Genomic DNA, 18,090 nt, shown 5'->3' with positions numbered 1-18,090 from the left:
CTAAAACTACATCTCCCATAATGCAACGCTGGCATCAGTCGGCAGCTAACCGTTTGCATCACAGAAAGGCATGCTAGCCAGCGACAGCAATACTTTCTAGCACTCTGTAAACTATATCAATAACAACAATAAAACTCAAAGTTACATGTTTCAATAGTCTCACACTGCCTTATAACAATATCTACAGCATTAACCATTTATTTATTAATTTTAACCTTTTATTTATTTCACGTTATGGACTTCTACAAAGGAGTAATCTGCAACATATACCCCTTCTTAATTTCAGCAAACTTTAAGACATAAGGTAAGAGTTCTTCCTCCGACGGAGTAACCTTAACCAAGAGTCATCCAGAAGGACAGCAGACTTTGCCAGGTAGAAATACGCCCATATACATACAACATATGACCCCCTAATAAAGTATTTCTCATTTCCTTAATATATCCTCTGGCCTCTGTTTCATTGGGGAACTGTCACTTCAACAAAAGTTGATAGGGCTTGAATCAGGGCAGCTAGATGCTCTCTTTTGTCAGGCTCAGCAATCACTTGACTCGTTGACTCTAAAAGTCTTCTGATAGGCTCCACAACTCTTCCAGTTCGAGTTCTCAAGGTGCCTTCAGTGGGTCTCAGGACTGTTTCAGTGAACTCAGACATCTGTTCTGTGCTCTTCCTCTCTCTGGTTACTCATTCTATTCTTAGTAGATCTTATGCATCCAGAGCCACTGACTGATGCACTTCTACTGCTCATGCCATGTAGACTGCTCACTGAAGTCCCTTTTCAACGTGTCATCTTCAGAAGGAATACTTGAATCATCACTTGGCATCCTTGAGGAGCTTCCTGTACTGGAGCTAGCTGCTTCTCCGGAGATCATGTCCTTTCGTGGGCTTTGAGGAGCAGCTTCTCTCATGTTTACTCCATCTTTCAGTCCCGAAGATTTTTGAGCTTCAGCTTCCGTAGACCCCTCAGGGTTCTGGCCCTCGAGAATCCAGGCAGCAGTCCTTCGATCCTCTGAATCCTCATTCACATCGAAAACCGGTCCTTCGTCACCGCTGTCTGCGTTTATGTCCTCCTCTGAAGCAGTAGAGACGACTGTGGACATCTCGTCTGTCCCACCGGCAGGAAGTTCACTGGCAGTATGAAGTTTCGATGAACTACCTTACTCTTCTTGAACTACCTTACTCATACCTTTCTCTGTGTTTTCTCAGACTAAGGAGAACGGGAGCTACGGGTAGTACCAGGGTGTTAGTAGGTGACGTAAGCACCCAGATTAAATAAAATACATTTAATGAAATAAAACTCGAAGATGTTAACATCATTCAGCTACTGTAGCTGCCTACTTAACATCAACAGACAGCACTAGTAGCGCAACAATTAAAAATAGACACCAAAAGTAAAGTTCCTGACGATCATAGCGATCTGACTCCCCCCTTCTGTCTGAACTTGGAATATTCCTGTTCATGGGCTTGGGCCACTGACCCTTACCCTGGTTGTTCTGTTCTGCATTGTGCACTATTCTAATAATTTGAAGTTTGATGGGATAACCATTTCAACTCCCCAACACATAGAAAAGGCATGTGTAGGAAAGGTGTGCATTTCCCAAATCTGAATAGGGCCAAACTGCATTACATTTAAACAAATACAAATGTATAAACAGGACATGATACAGCAACAAGATACAAAGTGCAGTATGCAGGCTACATTCACAAATGGGGGGTAGGGGTTTCCTTTTCAATGTATTATTGTACACAGTTCATTACACGTACTGTATATACATACAGTATCTGGTAATTTGACAATGACAGTGAAACCATAAGGAATGAGTTGAGTTCATAGGCAGCCGTTGGTCTACCTGAGTGAAGGGTAACCCCCATTGGCTGAGGACATTGGTGTGGGGAGGAGGAACTTTCAGAGTTGCGCGATAGACTGCTCTTCATTCCGAACTCAGAAGCGTATGCGTCGACATCTCACGAATTGAGATCTCACTGAGACTATTCTCTCTGGAGTGTGTCGTCTGTCAGTCGAATTTATTTATTTACAAAGGATATTTATTTAAAACAATTTAACCACGTCTGCAGCTAACGACACTGTGGATCTATGCAAATCGTAGGAATTGTAGGGCTTTTTTGAAGTTGAAGAGAGGAGGAATGTATCGTTTCTTTGTGAAACTAACGTTTCTTATTCCAGTCTTCGTCATAACACAAGGTAAAGTGCCTGGAAAAAGCTACTGTAAAGTTATTTCTCCTAAGGATTTAAACAATTGGAGACTGAATGTTTTAATTCAAATCAATATTGTTGAGTTGAAGGACTGTTACGTTGAGTTTGATTTTATTGAGTGATGCAAGATCACTTTTCGTTCATTTCAGTAAATGAGGCTTTAGTCTGCCTCTGTAGTCTACGGATGTGAAGTGGTTCTATAATCTGATATGATTTAGAGGTCGTGTTGGCTATTTGATTTGCTTTATTACGGATCTCTGATCTTCCGCGTCTTTCTAAGTGCGAACAAATCATGGGAACTCATCCCTCTGTGCCTTGGCACATCGGTCTTACACACTTCACAACTCAAAGTGATGACGATAACTTAAACTGTATAGACTCTTGACTAGTAGACTTCAGCATATTTGCAATGTAAAACGTTTAGCCCACTGAGCATGTAGGCTATTGATGTTGTGTGCCCTTTGTTAATCTTTCTTTTTTTTTTTTAAACGTGCACTTGATTTCGTCTAGTTAGGCTATATCTAGATTTAAATGAGATCCATTTTGTTTTATTTCTCATGAAGTAGGCTGACTAAACTTTATTTCGTCTGTGGAGCGATAGTTTCGTGGTAGGCTATGTATGGAACGCGTGTGTTGCGGGGGGCGTTGGTGAGAGGGTGTTATTCTCTCTCTATGGGAGAGCGTGTGTTGCGGGGGGCGTTGGTGAGAGGGTGTTATTCTCTCTCTATGGGAGAGCGTGTGTTGGGGGGGGGGGGGGGTGTTATTCTCTCTCTATGGGAGAGCGTGTGAGTCCCATAGGGGGTGGGGGTTGCTGGCTTTTTTATGGCTCGTGCTGGACTGTGATTTCTTTTGTTCACACGTCTGTGCTCAGCAGCTGTTGCGCTTTCCGCGCAAAGTTAGCCTTGAGAGCCGCTAGTGGGTACTATGGATCTCCAGATGACATGCTTGATGTGCCCAGACGGTAATACACTCGTGTCCCCCGGCGACTCGTTCGTGCATAAAACATTCTTCATTCAGGCTGCAAAAGGCTTCGATTTCCTCCTTAACTCGATTCAATGGCAAGAAGGCGGAAAATATGCATACTTTCTTTGAAACACAATTTTCCACCACCATGCTAGAGTGGCTAATGCCTAGGAATGCTAGTCACGGATGTTGCGTATCGCGTTCAGTCAATCTGGTTGCAGCAGTCTGTTTACCCCTGGCTGATGCTGCGTTCAAAGCAGCTGGGAACTCGGAAATGTACGCCACCCGACTTCAGTGGGTCCAAAACAAGTCAAAACTCGAGAGAAAAAAATAGTTCCGACTGGGGAAAAATGTATTTGAACGCCACCAACAAAAAACATGCCACCTGCTGGAGGGAGACAGACATGGCTTTGGCAATGTGAACATATGTTTCCCATGCCTATAAAGCCCCTTAAATTGAATTGACAGATTTTTGGATGAGTTTGGCCTCTCTCTTCCTCTTTGATGTGGGGGCAACATCAGGAAGTAGTATTAGCCCCCACCATGCATGCTGCTAACCTCACCGGCCAACAAGTAGTCTGGGCCTACATTGTCCCCCAAACCACAGCTTGCACACAACATGATTAGTTTCAAAGCACACATCTCAGTTGGCATTTAGCAAAAATGGTTATCGCGCAAGTGCTATTAATGTGAATTAGCTTTTAAAGTTCCACTTTCTGCAGCCTATGTCTTATGGTAAAATAACGTTTTTACAGTGGGCCTATTAATGACTGAATTGAATGTGTTTTTGTGACTGTGTTATTGTTGCTCCTTTATAACAGATTTGTCTCTACAGGTCTAAGATGCTCTCTAACTACTGAATCATGTTTGAATGGAGGGAGGTGTGAGGCCTCCTCTGACAGAAACGGAGAATGCAGGTAAATAGTCCACAGTCTACATATTGACAACACTTTGCTGAATGGCTTTTCTTGTTTGATATCAACCTCAGAACTTTTTCCCCAATACCAGGCAAGTTATTACAACCGTGATCAGGATTTTGAGTTTGCATGTTTCTAACCACTGGAGTTCAAAGTTGGGTTATTGGAACTCTGAAGTTATCCGTGGGTATTTTGTAAGGTGCATGGTGCAGTGTTAGGGGTATTGTAAGGTTTTGATAATAGTGTGTGGTACTAGACATATTAGAGTGTTCTTTGGTAGGCAATAGAGGCAAGAGGCCTTGTTTCCCCTCATTCCAGCCTTTGAGAGGCAGCTCTGCTCAGCAACCAGAGGCCCTCAACTTTCCACTGAGCAAGGTCCTTCCTGTAGCCGCAGAGCCCTGCGCGTCTACACTCCAAAAGAAAAGACTGAAAGAGAAGTGCCCCGCCCCCCCCCCCTACTTATGAATGCAGGACACTTCCCCGGCAGCGTGAGGGACGCGTCCCAGTCCTAAATCTTGTTTTTCTGCTCTTTCCTGGGGCGACAGCTGGGGATCGCCTGCCGCCCGGCGACCATTGTCCCTTAGTCAGAGCAATGCTGTGTGACTAATCAGAGTGGGGCTTCCCAAGAACACTACAACTACTAACCCCCCCAAAAAAACGCCACAACACACCCTAAAACTCTTGCCGTACCCTGCTCGAGGGCTCTTCTCCTGATTTCTGAATAGGCATTCTTCCCCCTTATGAACTCCAGTAGAGGGCCAGATGGCGCTGAAATGTAATTAGATTGGATGTTATTGGTGGAGTGAGATTAATTGGAGTAAACTGAAGAAATTTGAAAGCAAACAAGTGGAAGTGAGTGGAGCAGATGTGGGCTCTCTAGCCTGGGCCTGATGCTGGTGCAGGGATGGGCAGTATATGTTACAAAATATTGTGTATTTTTACATTTGAATTTAAAGACCTGCTGTAAAAACAAATATACAAATGACCTGTGTTCATCCCCGAAAATATTTTTATCTCCATGGCGCTGGTGGCCTCTGAAGGAGTTCAGTGGTGGGCTACTGGGTGGGTGTGGCCTGATGGCATTTGGGGAAGGCCCCACTCTGAGACAGAGAGACCTATGCTAGCCCGTGGGCCACAACTCAATTACATCTGAGTTAGAAGTGCCTTTTGTTAAGTAAGTCAGGTGTTAAATTAGGTTAAAAAGGAGACTGGATTGCCAGCACAGGATAGGGGCATCTAGTGGGCCTCATCAGATAGAGATGCGGATGTCTCTGTCCACTCTCTCCTTAAGCTGCATTTACACAGGCAGCCCAATTCTGAAATTTTCAAACGACCAATAGTAACAAAAAAATCAGAATTGGGCTGCCTGTCAAAACGCAGTCTTAGTATTCCTCTCATTCATCATGTATCTCTCCTTCATCTCATGTATCTCTCCTTTCCTCACCAAGCCAAACAACCATCAATCATACTCAACATTTAGGTGTGTCAGTGTCAATATCCAGGGGTCAGAGTGGAGCGTCACTGGGAAGGATCTGGGAGGGTATTGATTATCAAGCTCATGTTTATTTATTACGTTTATTATTCACACGCACACATCTCGTTCCACCTCAAAAAACACAAGAGGATTTCGACCCCCGCCATCTCAGATTGTTCTGAATTCGTTTATGTTAGAAACAGAAAAGATACGTATTCCTGCAAGATGATTTAGTATTTTTTTTTTTTTTATATCATTTGATATCTGAGAAATTAAGCTATTTTATTGAACCCAAATTGGCTATTTTATTTATAGTGTTCAATAAATATATTACCTAACATCGAATTTGGACTAAATGTTTTTCTAACAATGAGTTAGATATGAGGAATCCAAAGGAATGGTCAAAATTCACTGATGGACACCTTACGCCAATCCCACCCCAACAACAGGTATATAGTATCAGTCTGTTTGACAAGTAGTATGGAACTGCGGCTCGGAGTATTGTTTCTTCATTGTATGTAATGTATTCCCAGTGAATTTGGTGATGTTTTTTCACCCTGCTCGGAGAATTTTGTAATTGAAGTTATGTTGGGCTCCCAAGTGGCGCAGCGGTCTAGGGCACTGCATCTCAGTGCTTGAGACACCATGGTTTGAATCCAGGCTGTATCACAACCGGATGTGATTAGGAGTCCCATAGGGCGGGCACAATTGGCCCAGCGTCGTCCGGGTTTGGCCGGTATAGGCCGTCATTGTAAGTAAGAATTTGTTCTTAGCCTCTTCTCACCAATATGCAATGGTGGCGCCTGGCGCGAAATACGAAAAACCTTACAAATGCTATAATTTCAATTTCTCAAACATATGACTATTTTACACCATTTGAAAGATAAGACTCTCCTTTATCTAACCACATTGTCCGATTTCAAAAAGGCTTTACAGCGAAAGCAAAACATTAGATTATGTCAGGAGAGTACCCTGCCAGAAATAATCACACACCCATTTTTCAAGCAAGCATATATGTCACAAAAACCAAAACCACAGCTAAATGCAGAACTAACCTTTTGATGATCTTCATCAGATGACACTCCTAGGACATTGTTATACAATACATGCATGTTTTGTTCAATCAAGTTAATATTTATATCAAAAACCAGCATGTTTTGTTCAGAACTAGCATACCCACCAAAAACTTCCGGTGAATTTACTAAATTACTCACGATAAACGTTGACAAAAAAACATAATTATTTTAAGAATTATAGATACAGAACTCCCTTATGCAATCGCGGTGTCAGATTTTAAAATAGCTTTTCGGTGAAAGCACATTTTGCAATATTCTGAGTATATAGCCCGGCCATCACGGCTAGCTATTTTGACACCCACCTAGTTTGGCACTCACCAAACTCAGATTTACTATAAGAAAAATTGGATTACCTTTGCTGTTCTTCGTCAGAATGCACTCCCAGGACTTCTACTTCAACAACCAATGTTGTTTTGGTTCCAAATAATCCATAGTTATATCCAAATAGCTCCGTTTTGTTCGTGCGTTCAAGTCACTATCCGAAGGGTGACGCGCATTTCGTGACAAGAAAATTCAAAATATTCCATTACCATACTTCGAAGCATGTCAAACGCTGTTTAAAATCAATTTTTATGCGATTTTTCAAATACAATAGCGATAATATTCCAACCTGGGAGACGTTGTATCCGTTGAAACACTGAAAGAAAAACATGGAGTCGTCACATGCACACGTGCGCCAGTGTCATTGTCCTCAGAAGGACCACTCTCCAAAACCCCTGCTGTTTTTCACCCAGAGACTGCAGAGCTATCATTCCACGTTCTGGCACCTTCCTAGAGCCAATGGAAGCCTTAGAAAATTTCACGTTACAGCAGAGATCCTGTATTTTCAATAGAGAGGCTATAGAAGGGCAAGAAATGGTCAGACAGGGCACTTCCCATATAGAATCTTCTCAGGTTTTGGCCTGCCATTTGAGTTCTGTTATACTCATAGACACCATTCAAACAGTTTTAGAAGCTTTAGGGTGTTTTCTATCCAAATCAAATAATTATATGCATATTCTTAAATAAAGGTTACATATATACAAAAAAAACATGGCTGAGAGCAATGACTGTATCTCTGAACCTTCTACAGCTCTCCTTTATGTGTAATTTTTACAGAGCTTGTCTCAGACCTCACACGTGCCTGTTGGACACCCTGTGGTTGACTCACTACGATATGAGGACTGGAGGTGAGGCCAACCGCTCTACCCTTCCCAGGGGTACAGCCAGAGGCAATTGGCAAAACCGTGTCTTTCTTTGCCTCCCATGCAGACTTCAGTTTCCACTGCTTTTTAAAATATTTTTTATTTATTTCACCTTTTATTTAACCAGGTAGGCCAGTTGAGAACAAGTTCTCATATACAACTGCGACCTGGCCAAGATAAAGCAAAGCAGTGCGACACAAACAGAGTTTCACATGGGATAAACAATCGTACAGTCAACAACATAATAGAAAGAATCTATGTACAGTGTCTGCAAATGTAGTAAGATTAAGGAGGTAAGGCAATAAATAGGCCATAGTGGCAAAATAATTTCAATTTAGCATTAACACTGGAGGGAGTGATGTGCAGATGATGATGTGCAAGTAGAGATACTGGGGTGCAAAAGAGCAACAAATAATAATATGGGGATGAGGTAACATGATAAGTAAACAAAAAAACTCAATACATCATGCAGTATAACGTTTTTGGTTGTGTCGGGCTTGCTTACACTATAATTGCTACTATATGTTTGGAGAGAGTTGTGTTTGTGCGAAATAGACAAAGAAAGAGAAAGACAGAGGTGGAGTCTGTGTGCGCGTGTCTGCCTATGTGTGTTCCCCATCCCCTCACTGTAATGGATCTTCTTTGTCCTAAAGTCAGCCCCCCCCCCCCACGCTGTAAAACCATCAGGCCTCGGCAACAGACCCCAGCAACAGGTCTCTCCCAGCAATGCAATGTTCCCTCAGGGCCAGAGCAGATGCTTCCCTGACCCCTGACCCCAAACACATTTGTGACTTTGGGCCAGCCCCCTCTCCCCCTATAGGGCCTGATCTGCCATCTGCCACTGAGAGTGACTTTAGCCTCCTACACAAAAACAGCCCCCAACTCCCACCTTTTTTCCCCCCTCCTTTACACAACGTAGTGCACTGGGCCTTTATTAGTCCTTTATTAGAGGGCCGATATAGCAGTCTGTAGCGCGGATAAAAAAAAAACATTCTGGTGTGTATGCCTAGTTAAATAAAATAAAAGTACATGTCTGTGCATGAAGAAGTGTGGCACTTGTGGCTTTTACCGTCATGCTGTTTGTTGCCACTGCTCAGGTAAACGCCGTCCTTTCCCTCTCCCCACACCACCACCCACTTTCTTACTTGATCAACCTCTGCTCTTCTTTTTCCGCCCTTTCAGCATTATGTTTGTATTCAAATAACATTTTATTTGTCACATTCGCCAGCAGCATACCACCCTGCAGCCCACTGCTGGCTTGCTTCTGAAGCTACGCAGGGTTGGTCCTGGTTGGTCCCTGGATGGGAGACCAGATGCTGCTGGAAGTGGTGTTGAAGGGCCAGTAAGAGGCACCCTTCCTCTGGTTTAAACAAATATCCCAATACCCCAGGGCAGTGATTGGGGACATAACATTGCCCTGTGTAGGGTGCTGTCTTTTGGATCGGATGTTATTAAACAGGTGTCCTGACTCTCTGTGTTCACTAAAGATCCCATGGCACTTATTGTAAGAGTAGGGGTGTTAACCCCGGTGTCCTAGCTAAATTCCCAATCTGGCCCTCATGTGGTCACCTAATCATCCCCAGCTTACAATTGGTTCATTCTTCCCCCTTCCTCTCCCCTATATTCCCCAGGTTGTTGCTGTAAATCGGGTGGCAGGTAGCCTAGTGGTAAGAGCGTTGGGCTAGTAACCGAAAGGTTGCTAGTTTGAATCCCTGAGCTAACAAGAACAAATTCTTATTTACAATGATGGCCTAGGAACATTGGGTTAACTGCCTTGTTCGGAGGCAGAACGACAGATTGAAGATCTGTCGTTCTGCCTCCGAACAAGGCAGTTAACCCAATGTTCCTAGGCCATCATTGTAAATAAGAATTTGTTCTTGCCTAGTTAAATAAAGGTTAAAAAAAAGTGGGGTTAGTCGAGGTAATATGTCGGTAAGGGTAACGTGACTATACATAATAAACAGTAGCAGAAGCGTAAGTGTACATTGAGCATGTGCAAAAAAACATCTGAATCAAGAAATCTGCCATTAGCTTAGATTTTTTTGCATAGGTCTTAGTTTTGAAATTGTACATCTAGCTAAGATGTTTGGTGCAAGTGAAAAGAAAGTGCATGAAATCTAGTTGTCTCTCATTGAATGACAACACTTCATGTTCCCACTGCTACTAGTAGTACTGTTGATCAATCACTGACGATGGGGCGTAGAATAAGCTACCATTTTGAGCGAGCGTTGCTCCTTTTTATTTTCAATAAATATTGATTACCCATTTATTTTTCGTCTCCATCTGCAAATCGTCCTTCTAAAAGGTAGGCTATATCCTACATGTAAATGTAGCTCAAGAGAAAGTGCAAGTATCCGCTCTCATCATTCTTGCTGCTTTAAATTCAGTAGCCATATGTTTGTGAATAGCTGCGTGTGGTATTAATTCGAATTGTATTCTATACCTTATGCATGGACGGAGAGAACGGGGGAGCTATCTTTCCAAGGAAATTAACTTCCTCAATATGATTAGGATATAGTTTACTGCATTGTCTAGAAATACATATTGATCACCTATATTTGTCTCGGTCTGAAAATCGCCCCACTCCAAAAAGGTAGGCTATAAAATAGCTCAAGAGAAAGTGCAAGATTCCGCTCTCTCATCTTCAAACTACGTCTAGACTATTGGCTGATATAGCACAGCAATAACCTAATATAATGGGCCATGTGAGAATCTCTGGTAATTTAACCTATTTCTTTGGTTGTTTTTGCACATTTTGATATTGCCTATAGGGCACACAATTGCTGGGACAATGGCTGACTAGTGATTGGGTTCGGGACCAGTTCTTGTGGTAGTGGGTGGGCGTCAGACAGAAGTTATGAAAAGCTGCGGGTGTAGGCGGGATGAAGAAATCCGTCCTGCCCAAACCTCAGGCTCGGGGTAAAACTTGGTAAAACTCCAATGGAAATTCAGCACTTGGGAACGGTTCGGGTCGTGAAAGGAGTGCGGGCCCTTGAGACTTAAAAGCCAATAAAAGCCCAACACCTGCCCACACGCTTGGCGCTTGACCCTGACAAATGAAGAGCAGCATTCGCATACATTGCAGGCAGCATTCCTTGAATCGTGGAGGAGCATCGCAGAGGCTAAACGCGTTCCTCTGAACACAATCTTAGAGGGGGTTTTGCATACTCCCGTAATAAATAGACCTTCGCTTGAAAAATGAGAAAAGGCAGCAATAGTACTGCTTGTCCATCTTGAGACGCCGTAGCCATTTTACAATTCCTAATAATAGTCAAAGATAACTCAATCTGTAATTCATTTTGATGTTTTTGCCGAGAAGATCTTAGTCGTGCAATTTTATATCTAACGAAGATGTTGGTGCAGTATTTCTCAAGTGAAAAATTTGCATGAAAACAAGTTGAATGTTTGAATGACAACAAACACTTCATTGAAGAATCTCTACTGTTGACCAATGAAGGGGCATAGACTTCAGCTTGCCTCAATTTTTTGTGTGTACATGAACAGTCAAAATAACCTTTGACAAAGAACAAAACAAACAAAAACATAAAAATGTCATCATGATAAACTCAGCAAAAAAATAAACGTCCCTTTTTCAGCACCCTGTCTTTCAAAGATAATTCGTAAAAATCCAAATAACTTCACAGATCTTCATTGTAAAGGGTTTAAACACTGTTTCCCATGCTTGTTCAATGAACCATAAAAAATGTATGAACATACACCTGTGGAACGGTCATTAAGAACTAACAGCTTACAGACGGTAGGCAATTAAGGTCACAGTTATGAAAACTTAGGACACTAAAGAGGCCTTTCTACTGACTCTGAAAAACACCAAAAGAAAGCTGCCCAGGGTCCCTGCTCATCTGCATGAACGTGCCTTAGGCATGCTGCAAGGAGGCATGAGGACTGCAGATGTGGCCGGGGCAATAAATTGCAATGTCCGTACTGTGAGACGCCTAAGACAGCGCTACAGGGAGACAGGACGGACAGCTGATCGTCCTCGCAGTGGCCGACCATGTGTTATAACACATGCACAGGATTGGTACATCCGTACATCACACCTGCGGGACTAGTACAGGACGGCAACAACAACTGCCCAAGTTACACCAAGAACGCACAATCCCTCCATCAGTGCTCAAACTGTCCTCAATAGGCTGAGAGAGGCTAGACTGAGGGCTGGTAGGCCTGTTGTAAGGCAGGTCCTCACCAGACATCACCGGCAACAATGTCACCTATGGGCACAAACCCACCGTTGCTGGACCAGACAAGACTGGCAAAAAGTGTTCATCACTGACGAGTCCCGGTTCTGTCTCACCAGGGGTGATGGTCGGATTCGCGTTTATCGTCGAAGGAATGAGCGTTACACCGAGGCCTGTACTCTGGAGCGGGATCGATTTGGAGGTGGAAGGTCCATCATTGTCTGGGGCGGTGTGTCACAGCATCATCGGACTGAGCTTGTTGTCATTGCAGGCAATCTCAACGCTGTGCGTTACAGGGAAGACATCCTCCTCCCTCATGTGGTACCCTTCCTGCAGGCTCATCCTGACATGACCCTCCACACAAGGTCTTGAGATAACTGCTCACTTTGCAGAATCCCTGCTACTGAGGTCTTTCCCATGAGGGCACACTGATGTGGTCTGTATGTAGTGCCACAAACGGTAAATTGGCACACCACATTTGAAGACGTGGAACAAACAAAGAGATTCCACTGACGTTCCCTACAATGACTCAGTCACTCCAGAGATTGAGTGGAGGTAGTGTGAAAGTGACCAGGGGCCTCATTCATAAACGCTGCATAGGCACAAAAGGTGTACGCCACTTTCTAAAAAAAACGGTTGGGATTTATAAAAAAATAAATAAAATTACTTGACGTGAGAATGTGCTGTCCTCCATGGACACTTTGACCCATACGTACGCACCTAAACTGGAGAAATGTGAAACTGCGACTCCAATGGCAGAAGGATGAAACTCGAGAAACGCCTTTAAATTGATACCATTGTGTAAAATAAATAGAAATATTACTTCTCACATATTATATATGAAGAGTTCCCTGGAGTGCACACAAAAAACAACACAAAAACATGATTTAGGATAATAAATACAAACGGAGATATCTGTTCTTGCAAAAGAACCCCTCAAATATGTTTTAGAGTTTAATCGGGAATCATATTTAATTGAATCTGTAATTATTAAACGATACTTGCATGTTATGAAATGTATTCTCATAAATAATAAGGTGAACAGTAGGACAAATTACATTTAAACTGATGCCGTTTTCGATGCCTCAGGCGGGAAGATACAAGTGCACAGTTTCATATATTGTTATCACATGTTCGTTGTGCAGAACTGTCAATGTGATAATGGCCCTGTCATTGTCAGTTACACTCAGGGTAATTACCATACCTGAAGGTGTTACGCAATTGGGTAGCTTTGACAATCAAACGGGTGGGTATAAAAAGGCATGCAATTACAATGTGTAATGACGCACAATGGCTGCTTTGGCACTGTTGGAAGATTTGGCAAATGGAAGAATTCGGAGAGAGCGAATTTTCAGAGACCAGCAAGATTTACTGGCCAATGATGAGTGGCTTATGAGCCGGTTCCAATTACCAAGCGCTGTTCTCTTGGATCTCTGCGCTGTAGAGGGCCCAGATTTACAGAGAAGCACGCGCAGAAACCAAGCCGCGCCTGTCCCACTTCAACTCCTTGGCAACCTTGTTAATAGCGTCGATGGTGTCTCTTTGCGTTTGCAGGACTGCATCTGTGAGGACACGGCCGATTGGAGGGTTGTGACGCACGAGGTGCAGTGGAGACGCCAGGGCTGGGTGCACCCAGCTCCTGCTCAGCTGCAGCACCACCAACCCCGCTGGAACATGCAGTGACTAAAAACAATAGAAAATATCACAATTGTTTGTCTAAATAATTGTTTAAACAACTTGAATGCACCTTCGTTTACTCTTTTCAAACGAGGGAACACTAATTACATACCTGGCTCATCCGGTGCGTCTGCATGTCCGTGTCCCCCTCCACCTCCTTCACTATTCCACTCCACTCAGAAGGGATTCCCCAAATAATACTGGCAAGTCGCTCATCAAGGGGGTTGAGCTCCGGTGTCCCCTTTCCCCCGCCCGTGGCACAAACACTGTCTGTGTAAGGCTATGCACCTTTTGGCCTCCACTTTTGTCAGACCACTTCTTTTTTTATTTCTGAGAGGGTCCGACCTTCTGAGCCAGCAGCATTCACAGCGTCCGCCACATGCTGCCACTCTAATGCCTTTTTGGAATTGTAATGCCCACACTGTGTCCACCAAACAATATTTTTTTCTTGCTTCAACCTCCCCTACAAGAACTTCCTTTTCTTTTTTCAGTCTTCCTGTTGGGATTTGCCGTCATTGTCGTTATGCAGTCAGTATGGATGAATATTAATTAGGGGCGTTTCACTGACTATTTATATGCAACTATGAGCATTAAAAAGGTGGGACAAGACGCTTGCTCACGTGCGCCAAATTTCGAGTTGAATGTGATTTATAAAGAGAAACCGGCGTGGGACGTGCGTGCGCACTGTGTTATGAATCAGAATATTTTTGTGCATAAGCACCGTCTGTGTTCCGTCCGTACGCCACCTTTTGACGTGAATCCTCCGCACAGTTTTATAAATGAGGCACCAGGTGTGCTTCATTTAGACCAAACTCCTTGTAAGACAAAACTCCCTCAGACCAAACTAATATCGATAGAAGTGGAGGGAAGGATGTGAAGCCATAAGGTGAGCGGTCTGTTTTGGGGATGATCCATGTCGAAAGGCTTCAAATAAAAGAGCTATTCTTGGAACCTGAGGTGGAGGACAGAATACATGGGCGACCCCCCCCCCCCCCCCCCCCCCCCCCCTCCCCTTCCTGCTCCTGCAGGAAGGAGCAGCGTAAACAAGTCAGTAAAACCATGTCCTGTTATAAACCCAAACCTAATCCCTAATAGTTTGATCCAGATGCGTTTTAGCTTGGTCCTCTAAACCAACCTATATAGAATTTTGCCACCAGTTGATCCATCATAAAACATTGACTTAAATGGGAATATGTTCTATTAATTTAGCTGAGAAGTTAGCTGAACTGAAGTATGCATATCTGGACCAGGCTAAGCCCCATCACGGTCCATTATAACTCTCTCTAAACCTTTGACCTGTCAGGTCTCTGACAGAGTCTGTCTGAAATCTATCCCAGTATATTTGAGTCAAACTCCACCTCATAACTGCCATCTGTGTCATGGGCCCAATCTCTGGATCACTTTATCTAGAATGACTTGAGTCATTTGTAAATTCCTCAAAATAAGTAAAAGGGTGATCAGATGATGTACTAAATGTCCTTTGACATTTCTGCTGCTGACACCTGCCCACCTCTGATGGAACTCAGCACCATCACATCAATCAAACCACACACTGAAACTAGGGCACACTTTTCCCAAGACAATCTAGCTACCTTACCTAATTACTGTTCCACATAAACTGTTGGGGTCATTTCAGCAAACCATAATACCCACCATTTTGTTCTGAAAACATTTCTGTAGTTAAAAAGAGATAAGATTAGCATTCCTGCAACATTATTATGTTGGAATATAATTTGATCTCTGAGAAATTAAACCGAGTTAGACATGAGTGGTGGAACTGAGAGGTTGGATAAGATATAATGAGCATGGCTAGAGGCTCTACAGTGAAATAAGCCAATAAACACTAACCAGAACAGCAATGGACAAGGTATGTTGACATTAAGGAGAGGCATGCTTAGCCAAATGATCAAAAGGGTCCAGTGAGTAGTGAGGTCGGTTGCGGTCACAGCGATTAAGACAGCTAGCCGGGACATGGGTAGTAAGTTGGCAGAAGATGGTCTGTTATTAGCCACCTTGTGTGTTTCTGTCGGTAGATTAGTGGGGTTCCATGTGGTAGAGGGGACCAATCCAATTGGCAATATAGTTATAGTGGCCCAAGAAAATTGTCCGATAGACCTATTCAGATAGCAGTCGATAAGACCGCTAACTATTAGCTGGCCGCAGATGGGCGTTCAGGTTACGTCGCGACGGAGGGGCCAGTTGGATAATTCCCTCGGGCAGATAACGTCGGTAGTCCAGTTGTGAAGGCCCGATGGGGCTCCGCATCGGCAGTAAAACGGATCCGGATAGGTGATTGTAGCCCAGGAGTGTAGGCTGTAGGCTACTCCTCTAGCAGCTTACTAGCTAGCTGGCTAAAAACAGCACGCAACCTCACCTTTTAGCTTCCCACATGTGAAATAATTTGATTTATAATTAAATAATATGCCCTGGCAAAAATGATTATACTTACCAGTGTAACCTACAACATTATCCCAGTTGGATATAAGCTAAACATAGAATGTCATCATGTTTGGTCACAGAGAAAAGCATTACCATTTGAATTACCATTTGAATATAGCCTGGAATTGTGTAGTTATACTTCTAAACAAAATACCTTTTTGGGGTGAATTGTAATAAGGCTACAATGTTGTTTGGTTTATTATTTGAGCAGTCCCAGAGATTATATTTGGTTATCAATACATATCCTATAAAGATCAGATCAAGGAACCAAGTGAGTTTGGTGGTAAAATTCAGCTTAATTGCCTACACAACACTGCCCCCACGGTTGTACAAGGAATTATATGTTGCTTTTGTGCGTACTGCAAGGAGACCTCCTTTTGTGACAAAATGCGTCCGCCATCTAGAGGACAGCATCCCCCTCTAGAGGACAGAGAGGAGGGGAGAGGGGGAAGAGGTGTGCCTAACAGCTGCCTTCATTAACATGCGCACCTGCTCCCTGTGGAGATTCTACGAGGCCAACAGATGCCCTCTCTGACATGCATAGACACACTTACTCACTCTATCTCTCTCCCTCTCTCACACACACACACACACACACACACAGATTGTCTCGATCGCAGTCTAGATCTCTTAGTATAAACGCTAGATTATTACAGTGATGCCTAGTCAGACTAGTTTCCCCCTGCCAACCACATCTGCTGCCAGGGTTTGGATGGGGGTGAGGGTCTTTCTGGGAATAAAGAGGGTGTCTCATGATGTGATGTGTGTGGGCGGGGAGGGGGGGGTTGGACTAGGAGACTGTTGCTGTGTGTCTGTGGTGGGAGTGTGGAGGGGCACAGAGGGGCTTAGTAGCCTTAATGTGGTGCTCCGTGTCTGGGCAGCTGGGCCGATCAGGGCCCCTTGATCTCTAGGGTCATGACGGGATGAGGGTGGACAGCCTGGGTTAGAAAAGGTAGCTGGGAACGGGATGGCACAGCGAGACTGTCCCCAAATCCTGTTTTTGGTGGCGTCTGTTGTCCCAGCAGAGTGTGTTTTCAAAGTTCTGAGGGACATTTAATCCAGGGAGACACACTATGAAAACAGTCCACCCTGGCCTGGCTCTCGCTCCATCCCTCCCTCCCTTGCAGGGCTCCGGTGGGCCTCTGTTGAGCGGGAAACTGATAGGGCCACTATCCACACCCATCCTCTTGCTTCCCTCCACTCCTGGCTCGTTAGTATCATGTGTTGATATAGCGTTTGGGGAGATACAATTCTATTGTACTGCAAGAGAATCTGCAATGGAATTCCATCATATCCTATCCTCATATTCTCTACATACATTTATACCATTTGTGACTGCTTTAGACAGTTTTGGACTGCTGTCCACTTGTTTCGACCGCCTCTGTCATTGGTCTCCTTTCTCTCCAGGTGTACAAGTGACTACGTGGGTAGCCGCTGCCAGTACTCCAACCCCTGCAACCCCTCACCATGCCGCAATGGGGGAGAGTGCCGCGCCGTATCCCACGGCAACACTTTTGAGTTCCACTGCAAATGTCGACTGGGATTCTCCGACCAGCTGTGCCTGACGCCTACCAACCATGCCTGCATGAGCTCGCCCTGTCGCAATGGAGGGACTTGTGACCTGATCACGCTCTCCGACTACCGCTGCCGCTGCCCGCCCGGATGGTCAGGTAAGATATTAAGATGTATATTTTGAAGGTACTTTCTGATTTTAGTGAACAGATACAGGGACACGGTGACAGTAGGGAAAGATACACTATATATACAAAAGTATCTATGTGGACACCCCTTTACATTTGTGGATTTGGCTATTTCAGCCACAGCCAGTTCGTCAAATTTCTGCCCTGCTCGAGCTGCCCCGGTCAACTGTAAATGCTGTTATTGTGAAGTGGAAACGTCTAGGAGAAACAACGGCTCAGCTGTGAAGTGGTAGGCCACACAAGCTCACAGA

The 18,090-nt window shown here is 44.0% G+C and overlaps 1 protein-coding gene across 1 annotated transcript in view; it reads left to right on the top strand.

The window, feature by feature from the left end:
- The first annotated feature begins 1,930 nt into the window (after window positions 1–1,930).
- The window catches only part of LOC106560538 (neurogenic locus notch homolog protein 1), a 71,461-nt gene continuing 55,301 nt past the window's right edge, over window positions 1,931–18,090 (top strand). Inside the window, exons 1-3 of the mRNA XM_014123523.3 lie at window positions 1,931–2,201; window positions 4,012–4,093; window positions 17,547–17,809. Of these exons, the coding sequence (XP_013978998.1) occupies window positions 2,144–2,201; window positions 4,012–4,093; window positions 17,547–17,809 (403 nt within the window). The 5' untranslated portion in view covers window positions 1,931–2,143. The remainder of the gene's footprint in view (window positions 2,202–4,011; window positions 4,094–17,546; window positions 17,810–18,090) is intronic.

The sequence above is a fragment of the Salmo salar genome, chromosome 01 (assembly GCF_965601325.2).
Source record: "Salmo salar chromosome 01, fSalSal1, whole genome shotgun sequence".
Classification (NCBI taxonomy): domain Eukaryota; kingdom Metazoa; phylum Chordata; class Actinopteri; order Salmoniformes; family Salmonidae; genus Salmo; species Salmo salar.
Note: the sequence above shows the minus strand (reverse complement) of the source record. Positions and strands in the feature narration are given on the sequence as shown.